Source organism: Xiphophorus couchianus, chromosome 3 (assembly GCF_001444195.1).
Source record: "Xiphophorus couchianus chromosome 3, X_couchianus-1.0, whole genome shotgun sequence".
NCBI lineage: Eukaryota > Metazoa > Chordata > Actinopteri > Cyprinodontiformes > Poeciliidae > Xiphophorus > Xiphophorus couchianus.
Window position 1 is genome coordinate 13,844,636 of NC_040230.1, and position 13,073 is coordinate 13,857,708.

The 13,073-nt window shown below is 37.6% G+C and overlaps 1 protein-coding gene across 1 annotated transcript; it reads left to right on the forward strand.

Moving 5' to 3' along the window:
• The first annotated feature begins 175 nt into the window (after positions 1-175).
• On the forward strand, positions 176-12,458 carry flcn (folliculin). The gene is made up of 12 exons (XM_028012431.1): positions 176-394; positions 561-767; positions 856-1,002; positions 2,681-2,902; positions 3,007-3,173; positions 3,254-3,345; positions 7,299-7,456; positions 7,620-7,733; positions 9,384-9,507; positions 9,591-9,704; positions 10,977-11,079; positions 11,458-12,458. The coding sequence occupies exons 2-12, from the start codon at positions 561-563 to the stop codon at positions 11,663-11,665; spliced, it is 1,656 nt and encodes a 551-aa protein (XP_027868232.1). The 5' UTR covers positions 176-394; the 3' UTR covers positions 11,666-12,458.
• The last annotated feature ends 615 nt before the right edge of the window (positions 12,459-13,073 follow it).

Consider the following 13,073-nt stretch of genomic DNA (forward strand, 5'->3'; position numbering starts at 1 on the left):
ATGTACAAATGAAAACTTAATATTACCAACAAAAGTAAAAACAAAAAACAAAAACAAAAAAAAACTGAAGAGCATATTTTATTTATTTATTTTTTAAATAAAGTTTTGTCTTTATAAGTTGTGATGTGACGTTAACCGTCGGAGCAGTGAGTCAGCGTGAGAAGGCAAGCGCCTGCGACGTGCCTCAACGTCATGTGATTCCTCTGTTGTTTGCTAACATCATGTAAACAGAAACGGGGGAAGTGGTGCAAATATCCATTTACTCTCGTTCAATAATGAGTCTTTGCTAAAGATTTAGAAGATTTCTTTATTATTGTTTTTTTTTTACTTTCACCGTTGTTCGTCTTTATATCTTTAAACACGACCAACGGAAGCAGCTGTGTTTTCGCTGAAGGTAAGACTCGCCGATTTAGCTTGTTGTTATGACAACGTATTAAAAGAAGCGTTAGCATTGTAAAGTCACGTACTGGCTGGAAACAAATATGACCCACAGGATGTAAATTGTACGACATCTAAGGTTTTATCCAATAGTTTATCTACATATATTAAATGTTTCTCAGATGAACGCGCTGGTGGCTCTGTGTCATTTCTGTGAGCTCCATGGCCCACGAACACTGTTCTGCACCGAGGCGCTACACCCACCATCCCCAGACCCTTCGTCTCAGATGGGAACCCCTGTGCCAGGAGACAGGGATGGTGACCGGGAGGGTGAAGGTCTGACTATGAGGGCCAACAGCTCAGCAACACCGAGAGGAGAGATGTGTGAGGTGAGTGGACTGAAAGCCTGCTGTTTTGAGAATGAAGTTCTGCAGTCTGTTTCAAAGTTACTTATGGCCACTTTTTCTTTCCTCACAGGGTTGTCGATCTCTACCTGCATCTCATCCTGGCTTTGTGAGCATCGATGATGAAACAGGCATTCGCTTCTTGAGCCATCAGCATCCCAGGCAGTCCCAGCTTTTCAGTGTGGTCAGACAGGCCTGTGTACGCAGTCTCAGCTGTGAGGTAAATTAACGATACTCCACAAAGACTTTAAAGTAGAAGTTATCTTGGATAGGTAGTCAGAAAAAGTGAACAAATCAGTCCATACATGAAGAAGTACAGCAGTAGAATTTAATATTTACATTATAGTCTGAGGATCAAACGTAATAGTTTAAAAAGAGTACTCAAATATTATATTTGTTTCAGACTTTGCCAAAAGAAACAAGCAGTAAGCAATATAAGAGGCATAAATTACTCCCACAATATACTTGGAAACATTATGGGTTACCAGGAAGAGAAAATATTGTAATTTGCAGTGGAAAATCATCAGTGTGTGCCTTTTTTGAAAATGTTTTAGTTTTTTTTTTCTATCTGAGATGTCAGACTTTACTGTACAGTCTGTCCTGCTAACAAAGGAAATCTTGACTCGAGAAGATAACTTTCATAAATTACAGGGTTTTATTTGTTCCTTCTGTGCAGTGTTGGTGATTTTATTAGAAATAATGCATTTTTAAGTGAGAGCAGCTTCTTTTTTGGTTTTTCTCATTTTGAAACCATTATTAACACCATAAATACCTAGTTGAAAATGAACCATCGCAGCTAGAAAACCCATTATGAGAAAATGCTTATGCCCAATGTTGTAATTATACAGCACTGGTATGAAAATCTCAAAGTAGAAGAGGGAAAATTTGGAAGAGGTGGAAATCATATATTATTTAAAGAAATACTGTTTTTGTTCTCTTAAGTGTCTGTGTTTTCACAATTGGGGCCAATTCCAAAAAGACAAATTTGTCTTTCCTTTTATGAAAGAAAATGTGTAGTAGCCGTCTTTCAGCCAGCTGACCAGTATTGTGAAGCAACAAGTGGGGAAGGAGCAGTGCTGAGTTACTATATTCCACAGTGCTGTAGAAAACTCTGGTCGCTCCAGCACTTCCTGAGACATCTAATTAAAAACACTTCAAAATGTAGGACTGACATGATGGAAAATGTTTGTGGTTTTGAAAACATAACTTCTTCAAACTTAGGTATATCTTGACACCAGTAACTTTCCCATAGCAGCCAGAGGAGCCGGTTCAGTGACAGACTGCTGCTTCCCAAGTGCCGGACCAATAGATTTAAGAACTCTTTTGTCCCCCATGCCGTCAGACTGTACAATTCCTCACTGGGGGGGGGGAGGTGACACAGGACAGAGGGTAGAAGGAGTAGTGACCCCTTGTATTTTTCTCCATACTTATCAGGTCAAACCACATAGTGCAATACGATATCACTGGTCAATCTATCCGCCAAATTCTTATATATATATTTTTTTGTGTTGTATTTATATTTACTTATATTCTATATTCTTATTCCTTGTTTCTTGCATAATTTAAGGTTTTGGTTACTCACATTTGGTGTGTACCTTAGTATTTAATTTGTATTTTGTATTCTTTTGCACTTTACTTACTGTGTGTTATCTTTGTTTTTTGCCTGGGAGCTGCTGGTAACTTCAATTTCCTGAGGGAGTCTTCCCAAAGGATCAATAAAGTACAAGTCTAAGTCTAAGTCTAAGTCTAAGTCTAGCTAGTCTGAAGAGGGCAAATGTGATATGCTGCTAAATGTTAGGCTTTTAAGCACAACACTTAATTTGATTCTCTGTTTTCTTTATTTTTCGAACAATCTCATTTTAAATTTATTTGCACCTGTTTTTGTCCTTTGGTTTCAGGTGTGTCCTGGCCGTGAGGGGCCCATTTTTTTTGGCGATGAGCAGCATGGATTTGTGTTCTCACACACCTTCTTTATCAAAGACAGCCTGGCCCGCGGTTTTCAGCGATGGTACAGTATAGTTTTGGTGGCCATGGACAGGATCTACCTTATCAACTCCTGGCCTTTCCTGCTCCGTCACCTCAAGCTCACAATACATAGTCTTCAAAGCACAGCTTTAAAGGTAGATCAATGTTATGGATGCTGTACTCCTTTAGTATTGTTTTTTTAAACGTATAGATAAATGATCCCCATTCTGCTCATATATATTTGTCTTTTCCCCATCAGGTGTTTGACAGTGAGCAAGGAGGTTGTCCCCAGAGAGCTCTGAGGATGAACAGTGTATTTTCCCCAGCAGTTTTTCCACACCAGAGGAGTGGGAATGCGGCTCGATCGCTAACCTCACTGACCCAGCACCCCAACCTCTGGGCTAGTCTGCACTGCTCTTTTAGCTGGTGAGTTGAAAAACTTCGCCTCACTGGGACAGACAGTTTCCTTTTGTCATGCTGATCTGTGTTTTCCATCGTTTTTCCAGGTTGCTGAAAGCTAGTGGCAGTCGTCTAACAGAGAAGCTTCTTGAGGGGGCCCCCACTGAAGACACACTGGTGCTTATAGAGAGACAAACAGGTACGATATTTCCTCTCAACCAGCACATTTTCTTTTAACCTTTCTGCAGCACAAATATTTGTTACATTCACCTTTATCATTAAGAAAAAATGTGATGTAAACTATTGAGCTGTAGCATAATGTGGTAAAGCATTGTTCTCTAAAAGAGAGGTTGCTCTCAGTCAGTGCCACATGTTTGCTCAGTGTTGGTTGGTTTCCCTGTTTCTAGTCTGAAAACACTCCTGATAAAACCTGACTCACTGGATCGCTCAGAACTCCGTCTCTGCAGCCAGAAAACCATGACGACACTCAGATAACTTGTCCTCTCTCAACAGAGCTTGCCCTATTCTGGTCAAGATTTATAAAGTGGAAAAAGATTTACAGAAAATCTCTGAGTCCAGTGCAGCTTTTAGATCAACCATCTTAATAGTAAATTCTATACAATTCAGGATCACAAATGGGCAAATGCATACGGCGACAGAAGTAAGAAACTCTATGTTTTAACAGTATCACAAAATACTTGACATCCATGAACATAGTGAACATTTAATCAATAAGTAATAGTTTCTGAGTATCAAAGATTGACTACAATCCCTTGGGCAGGTGATAATACCTTCTGAAGTTAACACATCTAACATTTTATATTCAAATAGCTTTCTTTAAAAGAGTTGCTCTTGAAAATGAGACCTCATGTCTCCATGTGGTTTACCTAGATAAATAAATCATAAAAAAAAATAAAAATCAATATACCTGATTTGAATACTTTTGCAGAAGGATTAGGGAAATTAGTCAGACATATTAGGGCAATAGTGAGAGAGAATCTGCTAAAGGCTGCAACGATTTGAGACTGGGGCTAAGATCCACCTTCCAGCAAGACAACAACCCCAAGTGAGCATCCAGAGCTGCAGTAAAATGGTTCATAATATATATTTATGTATTAGAATGGCTTTGGCCTAAATCTAGATTTCAGTCTAGATGTGTAAAGCTACTATAGACGTAGCCTAAATAGTGGTTTTGCAAAGCAATAATTCAGGGGGCTGAATAAAACTGCTCAACATGCTTTTGAGATCTTTATTTATAAAAACCATTTGAAAATTATTTATCTTTTTGGTGCTCTATGATATAAATTCTTTTAAAATGTATTTTGTGATACTAATAACATAATAATATCAGCTGGTTATTACTGTAGTTTTCTTTAAACGCGTGATAGGTGGCATTCCTGTAATTACCACATCATGACTCTCTGAGTTATTTGTAACTCTGGCAAATATATTTATAAATAGCTGAATTTGACTTTGTCTTATTGGAGAGCAATGTTTCAGACTGCTGACCAGCAGTATGCAGCAACAAGTGAGGGAGTGCTGTTTTACTGAAGGAAACTGGAGTTGGTCCTGAACTTTCTCTAGCATCTCAACTTAGGAAGTTAGCAGTCACTAGGTCACTATTCTGCCCTGTTCATATAAACAGGGTCCAGACGACTTACTTTGTTTGGATTCAAGCTTAGGTAGAGTGAAAAAAATATCAAACCAAACTACATCAGAAACATTGTAATGTTTTGTTTTCAGTTCAGAACATCACCAGTTCACAACAGGAGTCACCGCCAGGCACTTCACAATACAAACATTTTAATTCAGTCCAGTCATACAGACTGATTCAGATGTAAGAAATACCTTCCTGCTCGATCCTAGACAGAATACAGCAGCGTCAGGTTCAGTTTATTACAGCAACTTTGAGAAATGGGTTCATTTAAGGAAAACTTTGGTTCGTGCTCATTGAAGGTACAAATAAATGTGGTTTTCAAGCTAGAAATATAACATATAGAGGCAAACACAAACTAATCAGTGTGCCGTTTGTCAATAAAATAATGCGCTATTCATACTCATCAGTAGAAGTGTGCTCCAAAACTTTGATGAACTTGAAATGTCCATGAATACAATGTTAATGTTTGTGTAGAATCAGCATTCAGGTAAAATCTGCCAAAACACAAAGTCATATCAGATGTTGAAAGTGAAAAAAAAGGAAATTTATTTCTGCATCATGTTTGCATTTTACTGGCTTTTCCATCCTGCTGCTTCATGGAACACATGTCTGCATAACCTCAGTCTATTTTAATAAATCTCTGGACCATAAATGACTCCAATCCCCAAATTCAGCGAAGTTTTATATTGACTTGAGCAATGTTTTCTGAAGATTTGCACACAGAGTTTCTGTGCTGAACCAATTCCACCCACCCCCAACCAGCCCACATGTTTACCCCTGAGCCCTGCACTTCTCTGGAAGCTGTTTATAGACCCAATCATATTGCTGATCTGTTTCCTATTAAACCAATACATTTTCATTTTCTTTCTTTCTGTATTTATTTGTTTGGGATTTTGTAATGTTAGATAAATTTAATAGTTGTCTTCAGTGCTTTTCAAAGAAGAATATACTCTCCTCACTATGATCCAATCCTAAAAAAATCCTCAAAAATGGAAATAAAAAGGACAATAGTGGGATTGTTACTGTCGGAGCAATTAGTTTATTAAATCACAAAAGTGATCCTAAATCAAAATGACCTGCCATCTCTTTACAGATCAATGCATCCACTGAACTCCTTTCTGGCCGCAGATAAAACTATTATTTTATTGTTACTTTTTTATCTTTGCACATTAAATTGCATCATGTACAATGACTTAAAAACTTGAGTGGGGATAAAAGGGAGCTTTTAGGATTCTTGTCCTGGATTTTAACCAGCGGGTCTGAGTTTCTGTTTTGGTATGTGTCAGCGTTCTTTAATACCCTCTGAACTGAGCTGTTCGGTAAATACTGAATAACTCTGTCAGTTTCACGATTGCTTTTTGGGTGGAGGGTTGTTGCAGTAACAGGTTGAAAAAACACGAGGCTCTTTTTATTCCTGTCTCAAGAAACGTTAAGCCTCCGGGAAGCAGGAAGAATTTTCCCTTGTAATATGATTCACCACAGAGAAGAGAGTTATCACTTTGTAGTCTTACAGTAACTGCCAGTTTTTTTTTGATGAACTGCTCTGTTTATTACAGGAATTTAAGTAACACTGTTCCTGGTCCTGTCCAAATGTAGAAAAATATCTGCTTTTTATCCTGCAGTTTGAAATGTGCTTGTAGCTTAGTCTGGTCATTTGGAATCGTTTTTAGTAAATGCTGTGTTAAAAAGAGTATAAAGAGAACTGAAAGTGCTTGTATTTGTATCTTTGTATCTGTATCTTTTTTTTAAAAGATACAAATCAGACCCACTGGTTAAAATCCAGATTTAAGATGCAAAGATTCCCTTGATGGGATTCAAAATATAAAAATGTGGAAACCAGTGTGTTCTTAGCAAAGCAAACATTTTAATATTTTATTTATGCATAAAAACAACCTTAGGACTGAATGAAGGCTAACTTCTGCATTCGTATCATTGCAAGAACTTTAATATTGGCTTGTACAAAGCAAATATCTTTATCAAAAGCAAATATGTTGACAGATTTTCATCCACAATAAAGTATATTTATTTTTTTATTTAGATATGAGATCTGTCATTAAATGGAAGTTACTTCGCAACAGTGAGAAAGCCTTTGTGAGAAATTTAAATCTGTTGATCGATAGATCTATCTTGACCACAGGTTGGTTTTGTTGCCATCCATATAGAAAGAGATGGAAAGCCCCCTGAATGATGGAAAGTCCCTTACGGTATTGTGGTCTTAATGATATGAGTAAAAGTTGCGTGGGTACAAAACACAAACAAACACTGTAGCACACAGTATTTGCTCTTAACCTGCATCGTCGGTTCGGTTGATGATTAAAAGTAATTAGGAAACTTTTTGGTGAACAGTGAGGAGGCACTGGTGGAAACACAAAATCAGAGGAGTCATGCGGAGTAGCATGACCTGTCCACAATAATTTCCTGTGAAAATTTCCCAAGTTGTTTTAGTTATTAAGTTTTCAAGTTTTTGTCTTTGTGTCACTGTTTGTCTTCCAAAGAGCAAGAAGAAGAAATGAGTTGCTGGGAAGGAGCAGAAGGAGGCAGGTCAGAGTCACAGTTACTCCAAACCGACGGCAAACTGGGTCTGCTGTGTGAAGCTTCAAAATCGGATGATGTGCCTGGTCCAAAATTTAAATCATTGAGACACTTGAGACAGGTAAACATGTCTAAAAGAAACATAATTTTGCTGTGCATAATCACTGAACATTGAGATTATATAAATGAAAATGAAAGTTGTAGAGAAACATTTTGTTAAATAAAAGATGTTTGTTTGTCATGGACTACACTCTGAGAGCTGCTGTTTGTGTTTTTGTCTGCAGGTCCTCGGGGCGAATGACTTTCGACAGCTATCATGGCATGTGCTCATGGGAAATCAGGTCATATGGAGAAGTGCAGACCCCGGACTCATCCAGTCAGCATTTACTGTGCTAAAGGTAACTCAGCTAGCAAGCCTTTTAACCCTTACCTTAAAATAGAGTCCAATAAAATGAGAATAATTTAAAAAAAAACAATCCACATCAATAGGCACTTCTTAAATAAGGTCTTTTTCCCTCAGTTTATTTGTTGGTTTTTCATTAATACCACAGAAGGAAGATTTGGAGCTGTTGTTGTATTTAAAATGCATATTTTATTCCTTACCTGGAATTTAAGTGAATTCAAATGAGAAATATTGAGTAAACTGCCATTAATTAGCATCACTGTTAGCCTTACTAAGTGTACATCTCAACTCCACATTAATCTCTTAGATTTCCCAGCAGGCTCTTTGCACGTCGGGAGTCAGTGAAGTTAAGCCAGAAACTTTTAGATCTCTAAATTTATAGACCCATCATCTTCCATTACATTCAAAGGTTGAAAGCTCCAAAGGATAAAATAATGTTGCCGTGCATAGGGCTGCATGACATTAGGAGAACTTGTGAAATGTGATCACTTTAATGGATGCTGTGATACAATATGACTTCTGATAAATAATTAATTAAAAAGCTTTTGTGTCTTTCTGTTTTGGCTTCATAGCAAACAGTGAAAGAGTAGCCTGTCCAACTGCTGTTAAAAATACTAAATAAAATTAATTATTTCCATTTAAACAATAAGGTTTTATTGAAAAAGTTGCTTCTGGCTGATGCCTTTTGTATTGGCATTGAAATAAATTACTTTTTATTTCTGTATGTGTTTACCACCATGGCACCTCTTTACCTTCTAAAACTTGTGCTCCATTAAATGACAAGTTTCTCTAAATAAAGTGATAAAGAGACTGTATGCATGATACTTAAATAATTAGCTAACATTTATTGCAATCCAGTCAGTTCTTGATGATGTCTGCATGATGGGCCATAAGTTTCCATACATAGAAAAAATAAACATTTTATATTGGACAACCGTTGTTATTTTTGTGGGACTTTGTGTAATCGCTGTATGTCTTGGACCACTTTGTGGTTGATCTGCAACATTTCAGGTTTTCTGAAACTTGCAAATACATTTTGCCACAGTGTGTGACGCTCGTTCCACGTTTTCTGTTAAAGCTTCGTGCAACCATGCGACTGCTTCCCAATCCTGCCATCAGTATAATTTCAATTCTTTGCTCTTTTGTCAAACGCATCTTCTTGAGCATCTGTATTATAAAAGAAATATACATTTAACATTCTCCTATGTATGGAAACTTATGGCCAACCCTGTATAGCCCATACTTTGTTGTTGAAATATCTGTAAATTTGTTATATTTGGTGCATCCCTTGCTTTAAGATGCTCAGACTTCCTGTTATCAGCTGAAAGCCTTGCTCTCTCTTGCAGCCTGAATGAGTAATTGACATGAATTAGTTTTTTACATCATTGTGCTTCTTCTTCCTTCATTTTTTTTAACTCACTGATGCTGAAAATGACCAACTTTGAATTTGCTTCACTTAGTAACAACATTTTCACCAAAGACTGATGTGGTCAGCGACTCTGTGGCACCTTGATGGGTGACGATGGGTTCACTAATCTGAAATAGACAGAATGTCACTGGTCCAGTTCTGGTCACCAGTTGGTTTGCGCATCACTTCTTTCTGATCCAACACAGCTTACCCTGTGAATCTTTGTGCTCCTGTTAGTCTTTGCTGCCAGTGGGCTGCGTGCGCTCCGTCCCATACAGCGCTCAGTACGAAGAAGCCTACAAATGCAACTTCCTGGGTCTCAGCCCAGACGTTCCTATCCCGGCCCACGTCAGCTCCTCAGGTACAAAACGACCCACTGATATCAAAGTTACCTGCAGGCCACTTTGGGATGAATGTGTGACATCTGCTCTGTTTGTCATGCAGAGTTTTCAGTGCTGGTGGACGTCATGTTGAAGGGTTCAGCTGCAGGCGAAGATGAAATCTGTGCACTTTATCAGTTCATCATCAGCAGCGCCAACACACAGCCGACAGACAGAGGTGAGGCTACATGCCGTAAGCTGGTAGAGATCAGAGTATTTGATTTGCTGTTTTTATTGAGCGTCTTGTTGTTTGCTTGTAGAATGGACAAAACGCAGCACTTTTATTAATAAAAGTGTTAGATAACATTATGACTGCATATACAACCATATTCTATAAATATGGAAAAGTTCATTTATTTCAGTATCTACATTCGCTAAGTGAAACACATTATATTGGTTAATTACACACAGACTGATGAATTTCTGCTTATAGCTACTGAAAACACAACATTTAAGGTTAAAATATTACAAATAAGACCAATAAGAAAACATTTTTAAAACACAAATGTGGACTTAATGAAAAGTATGTTTAACACCTGCGTAAAAGTTGTTTTAATTTGACAAACTAACCTCAGAATGCTGTTCTAATTTACTAAAATAAAAAATTTCTGTAAATTGTCATTTACAGAGGTAAAAAACCTCAATTTTTTTTAAATATGACTGTGTAAAAAAAGAGGTTATAGATATAATTTTGTGAACTCTGGGAGGTAAATTTCATTTATTACCATTTAATAAAGTCCTGATATGCAGAAAACAACTTAACTTGATTCTGATATTTCTGCAAGATAAATAATAGAACCCTGCATAGATTGAAACGATACTTTGTTGTGTGTAACCTGGTAGGCATTGTGTTTGGAAGAAAAATTAGATTTTAGTTTTAGTTTTCAGCAGTCAAGGCCAGTCAAACACAAAATTGTGTTCTTATGTGCTTCATTTCTACTAGAGAGTCTAAAGTCTTAATACTAGACATAAAGCAAAGTTGAAAATCTAAAGTCATACAGACAATTGTAACATTGGAAAAATAACTTAAAACATGAATTAATCTGTCGGTGAAACTAGTACTTTTTCACAAATATTAGAAAATATAGCGTACCTTTCCGTTGAGCCTTAAAATAAATTGTAATTCTATATTTTGGACTCTAATCGGTGTGATTTGTGAACAGGACAAGTTTATGTGAAGCTACTCATTAATTGTGATTTAAGCCAGAGCAGCGGTTGTGCAAGTTATGAAACTGTTCAGTGCATAAATAAACTTTAAGGATCTGGCTCCATGTCAGAAAGTAATTATCTGGTGGCTGACTCTCCCCAGACTTCTCAGCTTGAATTCAAAATTGTTCTGTAAGCAAGTTGTTCAGACGGCACACATCAGAGGCAAACCTGTGTAATCTGGTTTGTACGACGAGTTGTGAAACTAAGATTTATTGAATCTTTACTGTGCTTTTTTCCCCAGGTCCAACATTGCTGAACAAACTTGAGGTGGCTCTGTCTAACGAGAACTTGTCTGTGGATGTTGTGTCTCACTGCCTGCTGTGCCTGAAGGAGGAGTGGATGAAGTGAGTAAAATGACAACACTGCAAGAACACAAAATCTAACCAAGTATTTTGTTCCACTTTCTTGTACAAATATCTTAGTATACATGAAATAAGACAGAATTAACTTACAAGTAACTTTTCAGCAAGTTTTAAGTCAATAATTCCTTAATATTGATGTAAACATACTAGAGCCACTGCCAGATTATTTCACTTATAACTAGTAAGTTTTCACCAATATTAAGGAACCATTTACTTAAAACAAGCTCCTTTCAATTGTAGAAAGACATTTGAAGTATAAACTAGATTAAAAATAAGAAGATTTTCTGTTTTTGCAGTGTAAAGTAAACATAGATGTGGGAAAGATTTCTGTGTTCTCAGAGCAGGCTTTCACTCTTTCAGCAAAGTCAAAGTGCTGTTTAAATTCTCCAAAGTGGACGGTCGGGGCAGGGAGGACACCCAGAAGGTTCTGGCCCTTCTCGGCGCCACGGGGCCCGGCGAGGAAGACAACGTCAGGCTGTTAAAGTACTGGATGACTGGACTGAGCAAAACCTACAAGAGTCATTTAATGACAGCTGTGAGAGGAGGAGAGAGAAGCCCCAGCCAGTGATAAAAAAAAGAGGAGGAGGAGGAGGCGGGACGTGGTGAAGAAAAGAAAAGTGACAGCAATAATATCTAAAGCTAAACGAAGCAAGAGTGAGTCTTTTCATGGGTAGTTTTGTTGACTGTATGGATTCAGTGTTGAATGAAGGAGCGCTGTGAATGGATGACAGAAATGATTTTGCTCATCCATTATTGTCTTTTTAAGTAATGAGAAATCTATTGTGTACTCTCCTCTGATGATTATCCTGCTCAGATTAATACATGGAGTAATTTTGGATAAAGCATGGGGGCCTTTTTTGTTAAAGGGAATTCTTCTATAGGACCTCCCATCATGTGAAGTTTAACTTATTACTAAAAGTTTTTCCACTTTGTTTATTAATACAGATGCGTCCCTAAAGAAATAAACTCACTCTGATGCACTTTATTCCCAAATTGGCTCCATCTGGTGGTGAAGTGGGGAAATGAAAGGAGTGAAAGTGCAGAAGGAGTGTTTCTCCTGCAGCTCCCACTCACTTGTTTGACTGGAGCTCAGCCAACAAGTCTCAAGTGGTGTAAGACAAGACTTTTAAGGTTTTCTGCAACTCAAAGTTGTACAAAATGGTTGCATAACAAGTTCTCTCACTAGTAGGGCCACGGCATTTGCACATTTTTGGCTCCTTAACGAGCCAGTCACACGCTGATCCTCTCTGCTTTTTCTGTTGTTTTTTTTGTATTTTTGTGTAAGTCCAAAGCGTCTCTTGCTTTGCTGAGGTCCGCAGACTTTGGTCAATAAAATCCGCCAACATACGGCTCTGTTTAAACCGGGTAGATTTTTCTTTTTTCCATTGGTTTTACTTGACCTGAAACTATGTGATGATTGTGCAACCAGGTTTCCTTCACAGTCTGAAAGACTATGGATCCTGGTCTGGATAAGTGTGGAAAAAACACAAGAGAAAAAGATTTCGGTTGCCAGACTTAATTTCCTGTCCTGCTATCAAAATGTTGTGTTCATCCACCCATTAACTTATCAATCATTTTATTGACCATAAACCCACAGTCATGTTTTCTATTAACATCTCAATATTAGCCAAAAAAGAACGGGGAAGTCTGGGATTTTGACATGTGTAGGAACTCTGTGCAATGAAACAAGTTTGGACTCATGCTCCGCTCCAAGAGGAAATTCATAAATACTGGATTGACCGGAGCTTTCGTTCTCGATGCAATGTGTTGACTAAACTCTTCTGGTATTATGCTTCTCCTCTCATAACTAAAATCTGGATTTCATTTGGTCTCTGACTCTCTGCTAGATCCAAAAGAACATTATTTCCAAATTGCTTGCATATTTTCTCAACATGCAAGTGATGCACGAAGCAGGAAGACGGCACAATGGCTGAATATTTATAACTGTCATTGTAGCGCATTGTAAAGGTCGAGAG

Coding starts and splice junctions, on each gene's coding strand:
- flcn (XM_028012431.1), top strand. CDS start 561: ATGAACGCGCTGGTGGCTCTGTGTCATTTCTGTGAGCTCCATGGCCCA. Junction 7,457..7,619: donor CATTGAGACACTTGAGACAG/GTAAACATGTCT, acceptor TTTTGTCTGCAG/GTCCTCGGGGCGAATGACTT. Junction 9,508..9,590: donor GGCCCACGTCAGCTCCTCAG/GTACAAAACGAC, acceptor TTTGTCATGCAG/AGTTTTCAGTGCTGGTGGAC.